Source organism: Salmo salar, chromosome ssa19, assembly GCF_905237065.1.
Source record: "Salmo salar chromosome ssa19, Ssal_v3.1, whole genome shotgun sequence".
Lineage (NCBI taxonomy): Eukaryota > Metazoa > Chordata > Actinopteri > Salmoniformes > Salmonidae > Salmo > Salmo salar.
Genome location: NC_059460.1, coordinates 16,542,349 through 16,559,964, shown reverse-complemented (window position 1 = coordinate 16,559,964; position 17,616 = coordinate 16,542,349). Strand labels below are relative to the sequence as shown.

The 17,616-nt window shown below is 40.9% G+C and overlaps 1 protein-coding gene across 7 annotated transcripts in view; it reads right to left on the bottom strand.

Annotated features, from left to right (window-relative positions):
* The window catches only part of pfkpa (phosphofructokinase, platelet a), a 36,692-nt gene extending 20,065 nt beyond the window's left edge, over positions 1-16,627 (bottom strand). For 4 of the 7 annotated variants that reach the window (XM_014157460.2, XM_014157463.2, XM_014157459.2 and 1 more), the window contains exons 1-12: positions 16,350-16,627; positions 7,965-8,038; positions 6,451-6,531; positions 6,074-6,263; positions 5,222-5,387; positions 5,074-5,118; positions 4,810-4,918; positions 4,416-4,511; positions 2,142-2,234; positions 1,302-1,427; positions 835-899; positions 147-216 (exon numbers count right to left, since the gene is read on the bottom strand). In XM_014157460.2, coding sequence (XP_014012935.1) covers positions 147-216; positions 835-899; positions 1,302-1,427; positions 2,142-2,234; positions 4,416-4,511; positions 4,810-4,918; positions 5,074-5,118; positions 5,222-5,387; positions 6,074-6,263; positions 6,451-6,531; positions 7,965-8,038; positions 16,350-16,446 — 1,212 coding nt within the window. In that variant the 5' untranslated portion in view covers positions 16,447-16,627. Of the gene's footprint in view, positions 1-146; positions 217-834; positions 900-1,301; positions 1,428-2,141; positions 2,235-4,014; positions 4,111-4,415; positions 4,512-4,809; positions 4,919-5,073; positions 5,119-5,221; positions 5,388-6,073; positions 6,264-6,450; positions 6,532-7,964; positions 8,039-16,349 lie in introns of all 7 variants that reach the window. The other 3 variants (XM_045702136.1, XM_014157466.2, XM_014157465.2) reach the window with 1 other exon arrangement.
* Positions 16,628-17,616: the final 989 nt, after the last annotated feature.

Here is a 17,616-nt window from a genome sequence, read left to right as displayed (position 1 = left end):
CGGACTTGGTGTGTAAGTCGCGTGCAAAATAAATATCCTTCCTGTTATAGATTTTACAGGAATATGGGGAGGGGAAACTTGAGCAAACATAAAATAATGTTGACTTTCTGTCACCATGCAGGACTCATGACCTGTGATTGACTTACATGTGGGAGTTCTGATTCTAGTTTACGGTGAGCCAGGAGCTTGTATGTCTTCAGATTGTTTTCAAAACTCCTGCAATCGGACAGAAAAGGGAAAGATGTCTTACAATATAGATACAATACAAATCCACTTAGGCACATGAGCACAAAGTGAGACCAAAATGAATGCTAGAATAGGGCCCAACAGCCCAGTTCAATTGATCCTAGCATCTTAATAAGTGGAGCCAGGAGTGATTGTTGACCACATGACCAGGAACACCTCTAGGTCCGGCAGTAGTTTTAGCTTATAACTAGGGTCCAGAGTGTTTCCTAGCCAGATCAGGTGGTCAGAAAAATCTCCTGTCCCTAACAATAACAAGTTCCTCAACATTAACCCACTACTTTTATACTGTAAATGGGGAAGCAATGTCCTAACTGGTGAAGAGGATGTCCCTCAGTGAACTCCAATCATTCCAAACTGGGTGACCCTGACGTAATATAGTGATCTAATTTACTGCCTGACCAGGTCCTTTCATGCTGGCTGCTGCTCTCTCTGTGTGTGTGTGTGTCAGTGGCCCAGTAGGTCACGTGTCAAGAGGCCTACTAGCATCAGCATGAGAAACGGGTCACTGTCCCTAATATTTCATACTGGGCTGGTGGTTGTGGCTGTAGCTGTACAAAGCCACTACAGTGGTTGGTGATGTGGCTGTACCTGCCGCGCAGCTTCACTGCCTCTTCAAACTTCTTCTCATCCATGGCTTTCTGCACCTCCTGAGTCTGGTGAACCAAAGCAGATTCATATTTGCATGCTAATTAGCAGACGCTTTTATTCCGAGTGACTTATACATGTTTCTAATGTGTATATGATTCCTGCCTTAGTAGGACGTCAAGTCGATGCAGCTAATGGTAAGAGGTATCTAGGTAAGATCAGAAGGGTTTGCAGTGCAGTCATTGAGAGCTGCTCTGTGTAGCAACCGGCAGCCACATGCCTAGGATAACGATTAACCACAAAACAACATTCATCCCAGATCCCACTTTATGCACTTATATTTCCCATCAGGCAATTCTCTCATTCCTCCATGTGTGTTTGTGAGTATGAGGGTGCGTGTGCACGCGAGTGTGCGTGTGTGCCTAATAGTAAGCTGCCTTGTCCTGGCTACAGTACTCTTGTCTACCTACCATCTGTACACACTCCATGAGAGGCAGTCTCACCGCCTGGTTTCCACACAGAGAAACCACACAGGCCGGTGTATTAGCTGTAGTCTCCAACAGGGCAATGACAGCCTCCACACCCATACGACTGGCCTGGAGAGAACACACAGCCACACATAATAAAGACAGGAAAGATACCACAGCCAGAAACTTTTCTCCAGAGCAATGTACAATACAGTGAGCGCATGTTAGTACATGTACCGAATGTGATCCCTGTTGGAATTCAACCCAAGACATTGGCATTGCTAGGGTAATGCTCTTAGCAACTGAGCCAAACGGGACCACATTAAACATATACTGCCATCTCTTCCTCTTTGCCTGAGCTCACACAGGGATTATCTCTTTCCCTCGCTCCGTTTCCCTCTCTCTCCCTCCGATTCTCCATCTTCCTCTGGATGTTTTCACGCTTCCCCTTTTCATTTGTTGTATTTCAGAGGATGTAGGCAAAATGGAAGAGCTTGTCAGCCCTGGATTTCTCCAACTCTCTATGATAGACCAGTAGGCCTACATCAACACGTGTCATGTCATCAAATCTGTTAATGTGCTTAGCCTAAAAGCAGCAGTTGTTTCCTCCCCAGGCCTAGTGAGTGCATGTCTTCCACACGATTAATCTAGTGGGACTGCTGTACACTACTAGCTTGGTCCCAGATCTGTTTGTACTGTCCTGTCAGCTTTTATGGTCATTTTGCCACGCCAAGCATGGGAGTTGGCAAAACAGCACAAACATATCTGGGACCGAGCTAGTACACTATTGTAGACGTGGGGAAACTGTCAAGAATGTGGTCAGAATACGGTCAGAATACCTACCAGGATACGGTCGAAGGCAGAGGGTGTGCCTCCTCTCTGGACGTGGCCCAGGATTGTCACACGGGTGTCAAACCCCAGGCATCTGACAACAAGCTGGGACAACAGGAACCATGTTTTAGCTAGATGGAGGTGGTTTTAGCGATACTCTTTTAAAGTCTGTCTTATAGTAATGGTATAGGAGTAATGATCATGCGAAACACTCATGCAAATGTTAGCTCTAATACTTGGCTAAATACTGAAGCAAGTATTGTTTTATCTTTACGTACTGCAAGTAAACTATCAGATATTATTTGACCTAATATATTCTAGACATACACATTTGTACTAAACAACGAGGACAAAATACTCTCACAAGCTGAAGAGTTGAGCAAAGGGAAAACACAATGCACATGCAACCCATCCTCCTTATTTCAGTCATGTTTGTGGGGTCTTTACAAGATGCACAGATCCCAAGCTTTAAAAAGGTTGACTTTCAAAATGTGACACAAATACATAAATAAGACATTCAAGCACAAGCTGGATTAAATGCTTTGCCTCAATTCCTGAGGGCCTAGAATTAAATGGTACCGTAATTTCCGGACTATTAAGCGCACCTGAATATAAGCCGCACCCACTGAATTAAAAAATATATATTATTTTGAACATAAATAAGCCGCACATGTCTATAAGCCGCAGGTGCCTACCGGTACATTGAAACAAATGAACTTTACACAGGCTTTAACGAAACACGGCTTGTAACAAAAATAAATAGGCTTTAACGAAATACGGCTTGTAACAAAAATAAATAGGCTTTAACGAAACACGGCTTGTAACAAAAATAAATAGGCTTTAACGAAACACGGCTTGTAACAAAAATAAATAGGCTTTAACGAAACACTGCTTGTAACAAAAATAAATAGGCTTTAACGAAACACGGCTTGTAACAAAAATAAATAGGCTTTAACGAAATACGGCTTGTAACAAAAAAAATATTTTGCAGTAAGCTTTAGTTGTCTTTTTGCACTGAGTCAATTCCTCACGCTGCTGTTTCCAACGTCTTATCATTGACTCATTAAGACCAAGCTCCCGTGCAGCAGCTCTATTTCCTTTTCCAACAGCCAGATCAATCGCCTTCAACTTGAAAGCTGCATCATATGCATTTCTCCGTGTCTTTGCCATGATGAGGGTGACAAAATGACTACCGTAATCAGAATGATGGGAAGTTTGAGAGCGCTCGATTTAATCTAAACAGTAAACAAAAAAGTAGTTTGACCTTAACCCGTTCGGCAATTTCATTGGTCTAATGAAAGCTTCATGCCGCCAAAAAACTGAGCACGTCACAGAATGTGTTTTTTTTTTAGAAAGAAAAATTGAAAGCGGGAAAAATCCATATATTAGCCGCGTCATTGTTTAAGCCGCGAGGTTCAAAACTGGGAAAAAAGTTGCGGCTTATAGTCCGGAATTTACGGTAATATGCTGTGTCATATTGTGCTAGATTATAAAGGACTTCCTTTTCGAAATGATTAACTATGCAACTCAATTATTTTCCATTTATAGTGTATTTGACAGCGGAAGTACTGATGCGTTTTGTACAAAATGTACCTCTTTACAATGGGTTCCATAGGCCTGACTAGACATGTACAGTAGGTTAATAAAACGTATCTGATAAGCTGTCACACAGCAAATCAAAATGGTAGAGGGAAAAGCAGGTTATCAGCTGTAAAGTCAGTTTGAGGCCACTCAGGAAGCAGTCTTACCACAGAGTGTGTGTGTGCGCGCCAGAGCATTCATACCAGAGTGCACAGTCAGCGAGTGAAGCCACACCAAGGGCAGCACGGTAGCGATAGAGGCCTAGCAGGAGCTGTCTGCTATAGGTCTGAGTTGCTGTACTTACATCCTTGACATGGTCTGTCGTTATGGGCTTGTTGTTACAATCAATTGCCCCCTCGGCTACTATTATGATATTCAGCCTTTTCATTCCTGCCCGGTTCTATATGAGGGAGGGGTGGAAGACACATGACAGAAACTAAAACAGAGGCTTGGCATGGGCTCGCAAAAGACGGAGGGCCAGACAGTGAAAAAATTGTCCATGGTCCAGAGAGCATGTGTTGATTCTTGGCGGCATATTAACCAAAAATGCTCATAATCTCTTTGTTTGAACATATCCTTAATATCATATCATTTACTAACTTGGTGTTGACACATAATACTCTGTTCGTTTGCCAGTGGACTGTTTTGACACTGTTGGGCCTCCGTACTTTTGGTTTTGGCCCTGTAACACGCTAAGGTACTCACGTCCTTGACAACACTACCGGTTATTGCTTTCCCATGTCTGTCAATGGCTCCCTCAGCCACTATGATTATGTTCAACCTTGAACCCCTGGAGCGAGTCTGGACCATAACATTTTATTTCCAAACAGAAAACAGCACAATAACACACAAGTAAATGACTGTAACATTACCAAATAACTGCAGATCAGATCGTATCGCAATGTTAGCTTCATGTGACATTGAACTGAACTTGTTGCCATTCTTGGTTAAGCTAACTTCATTTTATTCTAAAATTAATAATTTATTGTAAACTGTTCAATATAAACAACGAAACAGAGTGAACTGGATAGTGAACGAGCATTAATTATTACAGTGAGAAGTGTTGTGAGGTTAAAGGATTGCTAAGTTAATATGTTACCGCAGATAGCTTCTGACACATCTTCTCCTCCCAGCCGTCCTCAGGGGGCATCTCAGGAATCAACACCCAGTCAGCACCACACGCCAGGGCACTCACTAAAGCCAGGTATCTGGAGACGCACACACAGACACACAAAGACGCACACACAAGTCAGACAACAGCACCCATCGGCCCCACAGGGCAGATCTGAACTCACACACAAGGTCACACATAAGGTGTGTTAGCATATCATTAAATAAGTTTAAAAGTCTGTGTCTGTCTTACCCACAATGCCTGCCCATGACCTCTAGTACAAATGTCCTCTGGTGGCTGAAAGAGAGATAGCGAGTGAGAAGATGACATTTGAGAGAATCATATGTTCACAGACAAAGTAAAAACCCAAACAACATTTGTTAAAGCTACTATTGCTAACCTCTGTGCGGTGGTCATGATTGCATCCACCACCTCTATGATCCTATGCAGGGCAGAGTCCGTCCCGATTGTCATGTCGGTGCCACAGAAGTCGTTGTCGATAGACCCCACCATCCCGACGATGTGCAGGGCTGAATACTTCTGGACAGCATCTTCATCAATCAACCCTTTGACAAAGTTGAAGAACAATGCAATTATATACTTTTGTGACTAAGATGAAATAAAAGAAAACAATTTATTCCAAGATCCCTGTCTCTTCAATGTGAGGTGGGATTAGCCATAACTTCTAAGCAGAAAGACTAACTTGACATTGGAGCACCATTCTGAGTTAGGATATGAAACATCCAACACAGGTACACAATGAGAAACTACGACCAAATCATTCTCAAATAAAAACCATGTCAGAGGACAGAGTTTTTGTCTTCCTGGACAAATCCTTTCGGATTAAAAGCATTTGGGGATTTATTATCCTGTTCTAGCAGCAAGCTCACAATGGATTACCTCATCTGCAAATACACGTTTAAGACTACTCAGCTACCACAATACCAATCTTGACATTTCCACTTCTTTTCAGTGTCAATATGTCACCCTGTCAGTATGACCTCTCTCTTTTACAGCCCCTACCTTTCTCTAAGCTCTCTTTCAATGACCCCTACATCATGCTGCTGTCTGTCCCCACAGCAAACAAACCCGTCTGCAGTACACTTTTCTCTCTGCAATCCCTTTCTCTCGTACTTCTCTCCTGTCCCCGCTAGAAACAAAGTGCCAGTCCCCACCTTGCAATCTTTCCAAATCTTCTATCCCTAACCCCTCTCCTGTCCCCGGTAGAAACAAAACCAGCCCCATTCCCCACCTTGCTGGACCAGTTCCTCCAGCAGTCCGCTCCACTCCTCTCTGAAGAGGTTGGCCCCAGTGAGGCTGCCGTCCCCTCCGATCACACACAGGTTGGTGATGCCACGCTGCACCAGGTTGTGGGCTGCCTTCAGACGCCCCTCGTGGGACCGGAACTCCTTGCACCGGGCACTGCCAATGACAGTGCCACCCTGGCATGGGGGCATTACACAAACATTGAACATGGATGTAAAATACAGCCCAGATCACCTACTCACATCTGCCTACTCACACCAATCAATTATAGCTCTGCCTACATCTACTGGTTTTGTAAATAGGCTACTGTGATTCAGTGTGTGGTCATCTATTTCTGTCCTACATGGATGGTACAGTACTCACCATTTGTAACATGCTGGAGACACTTTCCCATGATGCCTCCTTTATGTTGTCTTCTCCACCATCTACCATACCCTGATATCCCTGTAGATACAACACAGATGTCACAAAGTACACACGCACATGCACGCAGGCACGCACACATGCACACACACACACTTCTTAGGCTTAACAACCCCCCACTATCTGTAATATCTGGACTGGCATGCAGCTTGTATATCAATCATTATCGGCATGTGTTACCCCTGCATAGAATCAAATTAGAAATGTCCTAGTCCAAGAATAAGCAGGGCTCTAAAACAAAATGTATTGGTAGCACTGGGTAGGACCACCAAACAATACATTTTGTGATTTCAAATTCAGTCCGATTTTTTTGGAACTAATTTAGCAATCACATCATGTTTCTCTTGTGTTCTCTTCTCTTTTTAATTGGTCCCTGAACCCATAGGATGACATTTGCAAATATATAAAAGCCTGTAAAACTTCCACTGTCAAGTTGTCAACTTGACTTTGAATTTATACTGTCCTACAAGAGTTGCTGAATTTCCTATTCACCCTCACAGGTGAGTTGAAATGATACAATGCACCAACTTTGTACCGCTCAAATAATTATACAAATGTAACAGCAACCAGAGCGTAGGCCTACTGACAAGAAACGATACAAATGTAATAACTTTGCTTAGGCTACTCCAAATGGCACAAACATCATTTTGCCATTCAATGTTTATCTGGGTGAATATACTTCGAGGCAGACCGGTGCTACCAAATCAAAACTCCAGGCAGCACAGACTACCAATGCTTATAGGAGCATAGCCTACGCAACCAGAATGTTCGCAATTTAAACCAAAGAGTTATAAAACAAATATCTCCTACTGTGTATCAGGTCCAAACAGATTACCTGAGCAGAGCGAGAGGGAAATACGTGTGATCTGTCGACTAATGTCTTTAGTCGTTGACATAAAAGTGTCTGAGCAGGCATTTTAGGCCCTAGCCTGCTCAGGAAATGAGCTGCATAGAGGCTTAACATATCATAATGATATTCAACATATGCATCATCATTAGACCTAGGTGGAAGCAGAACCCAGCCCATTTGTTAGTGTGTAGGCTATATGTGAAATAGATGGTCTGGTTCCATGCAGAGATTAGAATATACAACACAAACATTGCCTACTGTAGGCATGGATCCTTGTGTTTGTAATTCAGCTTCCACATTATGGATGCAAGAGCAGGTCAAATGTTGGGCGGTAGCCTCTAATCAGCTAATTTTGAGAAGATTCCAAATGTTGATCAGTCATCCTATATTTGTCTACATACAAAACCACCCTGCATGGTAGGAACATATTCAGCTCAGTAAGGTGTTTATAAAGTATTTTGTCCAGTGAATAAAACTCAGATCAATACGGAGTGCTCCTTTTCTTTCTTTGCCTGGATAGTCACACCTGTTGGCGTATCCTTGGGTAAGGAATGATTTTATTGTTTGTAAAGTAGTGCTGTGTGTACAGAGTGTCTAGACTCACCTCGCGAATGAAGTAAACTTTGGCTCCCACATAGATTCCCATTCGAACGACTGCCCGGACAGCAGCATTCATTCCTGGCCAATAGAAAAAAACTCACTTGAATAATGCATTTTTAAATAACAACATTTGAATACTGCTTAAGACTTCTGTAGCGACGTGTCCTACATAGCCTAATTAAATCAACAAGAGAACATATGGCCACAACACGAGTCCTGTGCATACACTTATGAGCGTAAGTGGTGAATAGCTCAACATGTAACGCCATGCCCCCTTTCAGGCCGAGTCTGAATCTTTTATCACCATAAGAAAGAGCCTCGCTTCCAAAAAATACCAACACTGTGCAGTCCGCTTCCACTGCAGGACTGCCAGTCTCCCACTGCCACGTTTGGTAAAAAGTCCTCTCGAAATATTCAGTTGCCTTGGAGAGAATTGTAAAGATGGTGTTCTGTGCCTACAATTCTAATGTCAGGTTAACCTACTGTAACTTCTTAGACTGTAGGAATAATGATTCATGTGATTTAGACCAGGCAGATCCTTGGAACTTGGCTGACTAGGCCCGGAGGAGGTAGTTTATAAACAATCTGATAAACGTTTGGTTTCACAGTGTAATAGTTGCTAAGCTGTTACTAAGCAACACACTTCTGAGGTTGACCATCAGGAGGATATGAAAGAAAGCAAGAAAGCAGGGGAGAAAAAATAATAAGAACTGGTACAGACTTCTCTAAATGAACCTCATAGGGCCTAGCCAATATTGAGTGTATTATAAAAGCTATTACATAATGACAAATCCATAGTTCTTCATCCATAATCATCATAAAGGGATCATCAGTTGGACTCATCCCACTGGGCACAAACAGGTTGAATCAACGTTGTTTCCATGTCATTTCAACAACAAAAAATGTCATGTGATGCCGTTGAATCAATGTCCAAAACGGATTTGCAAAAAGTCATCAACGTACGGTACGGGACTGTTCTCTTTTTTCTGCCAACATGTAATCTAACTCCAATGATATTTTGAAATGTTTGTTGATTTCACATTAGTTGACAACTCAACCCAATTTAAATCAAAACTTGACGTTGAACTGGCATCTGTGCCCAGTGGGACTTCTTTCTGAAGCTGACATTCTTGTTGTGGTTTTCAGTAGGCCAGAATGCTCTCTGATCCTCCAGATGAGTACTACAGTAGTTGTACTTTCTGAGGCCCAAGACTTATGTTTGGGGCATAACAGAGGCTGTGCAGTAAGGCCTGCAGCTACAGTGAACCCGGCAGCGCAGTGAGGCAGACAACATTGCTTTGGCATTATAAAGCCTCCCACCCACAGGGGATCGATCAGTGTACTCCTGGCCATTCCTGGCTGAGTCAAAGGCATCTTGACTGCACTGTAAGACTTTTCTTTAATTTCAATATTAAAACACTGTAGAATGCACAGTAAAATTCATTATGGGTAAAATGCTCAAAATTCTGATATTAATTGGAATTAATAACAGAAATTCTGTATTTCTTTACAGTATGCCTAATGTAGATGAAAATGTTATGTTTCAGCCACAAATCTAATGCTGCCGGGTGAGACGCATAAAGCTCAGATTATTAGCAAAAAATATAAAATGAAGAAAAAAACAAATCACCCAGATAATAATTGTAATGATTAGGCTTCGCTGTACCGTAGCCTCTGGGTACAGTAGCCACTGTGAATAAAGAGCAGATTCGTGACTGTTAGGTTTGCACCATTAATACAGAGCAAATGGCTTGTTTCTTGCCCAAACAGTTAACTTCATCGGGGTAGGGGTCGGTATTTTGACGTCCGAATGAAAAGCGTGCCCGTAGTAAACTGCCTGCTACTCAGGCCCAGAAGGTAGGATATGCATATTATTAGTAGATTCTGATGGAAGACACTGAAGTTTCTAAAACTGGTTGAATGATGTCTGTGAGTATAACAGAACTCATATGGCAGGCAAAACCCTGTGAAAATATCCAACCAGGAAGTGTGGAAATCTGAGGTTTGTAGTTTTTCAAGTGATTGTCTATGTAATACACAGTGTCAATGGGGTCATTTTGCATTTCCTAAGGCTTCCACTAGATGTCAACAGTCTTTAGAATGTTGTTTCATGCTTCTACTGTGAATGGGGAGAGAATAAGAGCATATGGAGTCAGATGACTGAGAAAATGACATGAGCTCAATCTCGCACGCTCCCGTGAGAGTTAGGTGTGTTCCATTTCATTTCTGAAGACAAAGGAATCGTCTGGTTGGAATATTATGGAAGATTTATGATAAAAACATCCTAAAGATTGATTCTATACATCGTTTGACATGTTTCTACGAACTGTAATATAACTTTTTTGACTTTTCGTCTGAACTAACTGCGCGAGCACAGTGCATTTCAATTACTCCACTGAACGCGCAAACAAAATGGAGGTATTTGGACATAAAGATGAACTTTATCGAACAAAACAAACATTTATTCTGGAACTGGGATTCCTGGGACTGTGTTCCGATGAAGATCATCAAAGGTAAGTCAATATTTATAATGTTATTTGTGACTTCTGTTGACACCAAAATGGCGGGTATCTGTATGGCTTCTTTTGGTGTCTGAGCGCTGTACTCAGATTATTGCAAAGTTTGCTTTCGCCGTAAAGCTTTTTTGAAATCTGACACAGCGGTTGCATTAAGGAGAAGTGTATCTATAATTCTTTGAATAACAGTTGTATATTTTATCAACGTTTATGATGAGTATTTCTGTAAATTGATGTGCTCATTCACCGGAAGTTTTGGGAGGCAAAACATTTATGAACATTACACGCCAATGTAAAATGGGGTTTTTGGATATAAATATGAACTTTATCGAGCAAAACATACATGTATTGTGTAACATGAAGTCCTATGAGTGCCATCTGATGAAGATCATCAAAGGTTAGTGATTCATTTTAGCTGTATTTCTGGTTTTTGTGACGCCTCTCCTTGCTTGGAAAATGGCTGTGTGGTTTTTCTTGTCTAGGCGCTGTCCTAACATAATCTAATGTTACGCTTTCGCCGTAAAGCCTTTTTGAAATCAGACAGTGTGGTTGGATTAACGAGAAGTGTATCTTTAAAATGAGATATAATAGTTGTATGTTTGAGAAATTTGAATTATGAGATTTTTGTTGTTTTGAATTTGGCGCCCTGCTATTTCACTGGCTGTTGGCGAGTGTGTCCCGCAGGTGGGACGCTAGCATCCCACATACCCCAGAGTGGTTAAAAATATATATTTTTTTTATTCAATTTTTTTATTTATTGAATATTCGAAACATACGATATACTTGCAGTGAAGCCGCTCAACGACTACATCATACCAGTCATCCAACAGATTCCCATTCAGAGCGACACACAGAAGCATCCAAAGTCAATGCCCTGCTCAAGGGCACGTTGACCAATCTACCACCAGGCCAAAAAACGTGAACCCGAACCCTCCAAGATCCCCCCCACAGTTCCCCAATAGCTGTCCCTCAACCATTCGAGACCCCTCCCACAGTCCCCCAAGAAGAAAAATAAAAAATAAAAATACAATTAATTCCATTCCCCACCCCCAAGAACCCCCCAATGCACCAACAACCAAGAGAATGAACTAAAGAGAAAAGAGGAAAAGACAGAAGAAAACCGCAAACAACAATGCAAAAAAATAATAAAAATAAATAAATTTCAAACAAAGGACATCAATTGACAACTAAAATCATAACAGCAAAGCCAACTGTATATGTTTGTGTGCATGTCTGGCACTATTACATGTATGTGTGTGTGTTCTTGTATGTGTTTATTTGAATGAGAGTTAATTAGGGCCGATTTCAAGTTTTCATAACAATCGGAAATCGGTATTTTTGGACACCGATATGGCCGTGTTGTTTTTTTTTTACACCTTTATTTAACACGGCAAGTCAGTTAAGAACACATTCTTATTTTCAATGACGGCCTAGGAACGGTGGGTTAACTGCCTTGTTCAGGGGCAGAACGACAGATTTTTACCTTGTCAGTTCGGGGATTCGTTTTTGCCTCCTTCCGGTTACTAGTCCAACGCTCTAACCACCTGCCTTACTTTGCACTCCACGAGGAGCCTGCATGGCAGGCTGACTACCTGTTACGCGAGGGCAGCAAGAAGCCAAGGTAAGTTGCTAGCTAGCATTAAACTTATAAAAATAAATCAAGCTTCACATATTCACTAGTTAACTACACATGGTTGATGATATTACTAGTTTATCTAGCGTGTCCTGCGTTGCATATAATCAATGTGGTGTCTGTTAATTTCTCATCGAATCACAGCCTACTTCTCCAAACGGGTGATGATTTAGCACTGTCGTTGCACCAATGTGTACCTAACCATAAACATCAATGCCTTTCTTTAAAATCAATACAGAAGTATATATTTTTAAACCTGCATATTTAGTTAATATGGCCTGCTAACATGAATTTCTTATAACTAGGGAAATTGTGTCACTTCTCTTGCGTTCCGTGCAAGCAGTCAGGGTATTTGCAGCAGTTTGGGCCGCCTGGCTCGTTGCGAACTGTGTGAAGTCCATTTATTCCTAACAAAGACCGTAATTAATTTGACAGAATTGTACATAATTATGACATAACATTGAAGGTTGTACAATGTAACAGCAATATTTAAACTTAGGGATGCCACCCATTAGATAAAATACGGAACGGTTCCGTATTTCACTGAAAGAATAAACGTTTTGTTTTCGAAATGACAGTTTCCGGATTCAACCATATTAATGACCAAAGGCTCGTATTTCTGTGTGTTATTATGTTATAATTAAGTCTCTGATTTGATAGAGCAGTCTGACTGAGCGATGGTAGGCAGCAGCAGGCTCATAAGCATTCATTCAAACAGCACTTTCATGCGTTTGCCAGCAGCCCTTCGCAATGCTTCAAGCATTGCGCTGTTTATGACTTCAAGCCTATCAACTCCCGAGATTAACCGATGTGAAATGGCTAGCTAGTTAGCGGGGTGCGCGCTAATAGCGTTTCAAACGTCACTCGCTCTGAGACTTGGAGTAGTTGTTCCTCTTGCTCTGCAAGGGCCGCGGCTTTTGTGGAGCGATGGGTAACGATGCTTCGAGGGTGGCTGTTGTCGATGTGTTCCTGGTTCGAGCCCAGGTAGGGGCGAGGAGAGGGACGGAAGCTATACTGTTACACTGGCAATACTAAAATGCCTATAAGAACATCCAATAGTTGTTACCTATTTGACTATTGGATGTTCTAAGGTATATGAAATACAAATCGTATAGAGAGAAATAGTCCTATAATGACCTCAACCTAAAACTTCTTACCTGGAAATATTGAAGACTCACGTTAAAAGGAACCACCAGCTTTCATATGTTCTCATGTTCTGAGCAAGGAACTTAAACGTTAGCTTTTTTTACATGGCACATATTGCACTTTTGCTTTCTTCTCCAACACTTTGTTTTTGCCTTATGTTCAATTTGGTTTAAATTGAACATGTTTCATTATTTATTTGACACTAAATTGATTTGATTGATGTATTATATTAAGTTAAAATAAGTGTTCATTCAGTATTGTTGTAATTGTCATTATTACAAATAAATAAATACATGTAAAAAATTAAAATATATATATTTTTTAAATCGGCAGATTAATCCGTATCGGCTTTGTTGGGCCTCCAATAATCGGTATCGTATCGGCGTTGAAAAATCATAATCAGTCGACCTCTAGTACAAACACCTACACGGCATCAGCCTCAGGCAAACAGGCATTAGTTGCATCAGTGTCATTCAAATGTACTTTTTATTATGTTTTATTTTGACTTTTTTTTTTTACTTTCATCTTTGACCATCATTCTATCTCCCACACAGCAACTCCACTCCCACTTGTCTCCAATTCCACATCCCAACCCTCAGCTTCCCTCAGCCCATCCCATCTGTCTCTGTTGGCCACCCACTTCGGGTTTCTACGCAACTCATATCTTTCAACTATGCTGTGATGTTTAACGTACAATTTCAATGTATCTAATCGAATAGAATCCACAGATTGTGAGTTGAATATAAATACTTTTACTAAGAATATTAGTATATTAGTAATTGACTGACCCGGTCTCTCCAGATCTCCTAACAGTACTATTTCTAGGGTCAATTTTAGATCAATGTTAAGCATTTTCAGTCATTCCTGAACCTGAGACCAGAAACAGGCTACCTGAGGGCAATACCAAAATAAATGGTCTATTGATTCTGTATCATCACAACAAAATCTGCAGAGCTTCGATGATTTTATTCCCCAAATATTCAACATTTTGTTGGTGGCAAGAGTTCTATATAATAATTTTAGCTGAAAAGCACGAAGTCTTGAATCTTGCGTTGTTTTATATATCAACTCACACACCCTGTACCATGGAATCGGTACATCAAAAAACTCTTCCCAACTATTTTGCAATCTGTATGGCACAGTTGTCAACATCCTGGGCCTCAAATGAAACTGGTATACTTTCCTATTTATGCTATCTTTATTCCTCTGCCAGTTTTGATCCTTTATAGTGGGCAGACAGACCAGTTCCCTAAAAAGATATTACCCATATTACCGGCGCATCATTTTTTTCTTTCTACACTATTTGAACATATTATTGTTTTTACCTTATTATACAATAAAACTAACAGCAACGTACCATATTAATTATTTACAGTAAATTACCGTAAATCCCATGCAGTCTGGGTGATTTTAGGCATAAATTGTAAATCATACTGTAAATTCCAATGAAACATTGGTTTAACAGTAGGTTCCTTTAAAGAAGTACTGTATTTCAAATGGTACTGTAATTCCACCCCACAGAATACAGTACCTTACCATAGTTTTGGAGTGCCAAAAACCTTTTGACCAATAGTGAGTGCATGGTATTGTTGTTTCTGGCTCATTGACATATTTTGAGGCATGCCTTGTAAGAGGCTACCAATGTCACTGATATGTGGTAGTAGTGCCCCAACAATTAAATGTGTAAAGGTGGACAGATTGGAGTGGCAGCAAGTCTCAAACCTTGAATGGTTGAGTATTTGCCATGTCCTTGGTCTGTTTTGGAAGTCGTTGTTAAGGTTTCTAGATGTAGAAGTGGTTCATACATATTTGGTATATACTGTATAGATAGATAGATAGTGCTGTATTGTATAAAACATCATGTTTTTCTTATTGTAAAATATTTTACAGCAACCCTGCTGTAGAGCAAAACTACAGTATTTAACTGGCAACTCTGCCGCCAGTATAATGCTGTACATTTACAGGGACAATTTTTACAGTGATGACCATCATGTAGTATCCTGGAGTGGGTAAGAGCATTTGGTCATCATTGTAGGGGTGTGTGGGCAGGTGCATTTCAAATAGATACTGCAGTGCAATGTGATTGACCATGTGGAATATAGATATGAACCATGGTTGGAAACCTAAGTCAATATTGCTGCTTATTCTTTTTTTGAAAAGCATGTACACTTGCTGAAATAATTAAAGTACAGCTGGTATGGCCCTATTTTGACTAAGACACAAGTCACATTCATAAAGTGACAGTAGACAGAGCATATGACAATGGGTTTCCTCTGACGCAGCCTGCTATGATGCCTGCAGCTCCTCACGTAGGCAACACACAGGCTAGGGCATCCCTGAAGCTTATCGCAGTCCCATAACTTATTTCAATGACATTCTCGTTCATAAGAATCATAATAGTGAACGTCTGCTTTTCAGAGACAGACATGTATTACATTTCAAAATGATGAAAATAGCAGCATGAACACTATCGTTTTTAGTGACTTCCTGGTTGGGAGGAGTCGTCGTGAACATTCATCCTCACTAATTCCTTTATCAACCCGATGTTATAATGTAGCATATTACTATGAAACATACCAGTATTATTAAAGGACAAATGCTACAATACGTGATCACACGAACAGAACGAAACTCCGCAATGCAGTGGCAAGAATTCGAAAATGAAATCACCTCTCCTCTCTCCACACTTCGACCGGTGTCATCGGTTTTGTTAATGTTGTGTAAAATCAATACAAATCAGATGATTGGCCTAATAATCGAATAGACGTCGAGCTATTTGGCTATGTCGGCATTTGTGTTTCACCTTGACGGGAGCCTGCAGCTAGCCTAGTGGTGAGAAAATGCTCCATATGTGGGTAATCAGAGCTAGCTAACCACCAAAATGCTAAATGCGCCGGTGATATCTGCTACTGTAACATTACTTCAAAGAATTGCTATTTTTATTGAAACATTTTATCAAGGCTAGTTGATTCAATATACAATGTAACAATGTGTTTCTTTTCAGTTCAAATTGGTGCTTTTCGCCCTTTGCGGGCCTCTCCACTGATACAATGTCATAGGATACATTCTCTTGCGCTGTCATCTGTCACAGTACCTTGAGCATCCCCTCCGCTAGTCAGCACTGCGATGGATTTCCCTGCTCCCGACAGACTCTCAAAGAATCTCTTGCTTTGGTTGTCTGGCTGTGCCATTTTGGGGGCTTTCACTTCTTCTTATGAATAAATTGGTAGTTGTACAGTTATATTTAAAACAGTATAAATTGTGCCGTTGATGGAGGGCTAAAATTGCAGTCCGCCCCCTTTCCTTTCCTTTCTCCCTTCCCGTGCCCGCTATTCTCCCACAGTCTGTTCCGCATGTACGCTAGTAAGCGATTTGCATAGAGTACAAGTTGGCGATAAATTGACATAATCGTCAGCAAATGAACTTTCGCTTCACGTAGACTTTCCGTGTTTGGACCAATCGGAGACTTGTGGGTGGGCAGATTAGGTGATGAAATGGGAGGTACCTATGAGCAATACACGAGTAGGCCAACCTGACTGTAAACTACTGTTGGTGGCAGTACATTGAATAGGCCTAATCACATTTTAATGGCTGCTAACATTGAATGCATAAAGACTGACCAGGCCACTTCATGAGTTCGGTGCATTGTATAGGATCTATATTATTGAAAACTCTAAACTGTTGTGCAAAAAAATCTACCTACTCTGCAGATACCTGAGATGCTTTCATATTTAAAAGGTACCACTGGTATTTACATTCAGTTTGCCTGACTCTCTCTATCTCTCTCTGTCTCTCTCCCTCTGTATCGTGTGTGTGTGTCTGTGTGTGTGTGTGTGTGTGTGTGTGTGTGTGTGTGTGTGTGTGTGTGTGTGTGTTATTTATTTGCAGTGGTGCCCCCAAACCCGTCATAGAAAGGTAGATCTATGTGATGCAGTCCATCAGCGTGGCTTTGCAGTTTGGAATTAAGCCTCGTATTTCCACACTGACCAGTTTAAACTGCCATTCTGATGTTGAATATTATTCTTTATCAAGTAAGACAACATTCATGCCACTATAATAAAATATATGTGATAAATTTGGCAAAATATTTGCACCCTCTAGTGGGATGTTTGTTCAATATGCATTGTCGCCATCTGGTGGCCCAATGCACAAACTAACAACGATATCAAAGAACATAAAAGTTACAGTTTCTTAATTAACAAACTCCAATAAATGATTGCCTACCTCCAACATTTAAATCCATGAATTTTTATTTGATAAATAGGCCCTAACGCATGTATTTCCCCCCAATAAAACAATACAGATTCATTCAAATACAAGCAATCTTTTTTCAATGTAGCTGTAATGAACAAAATGATTCA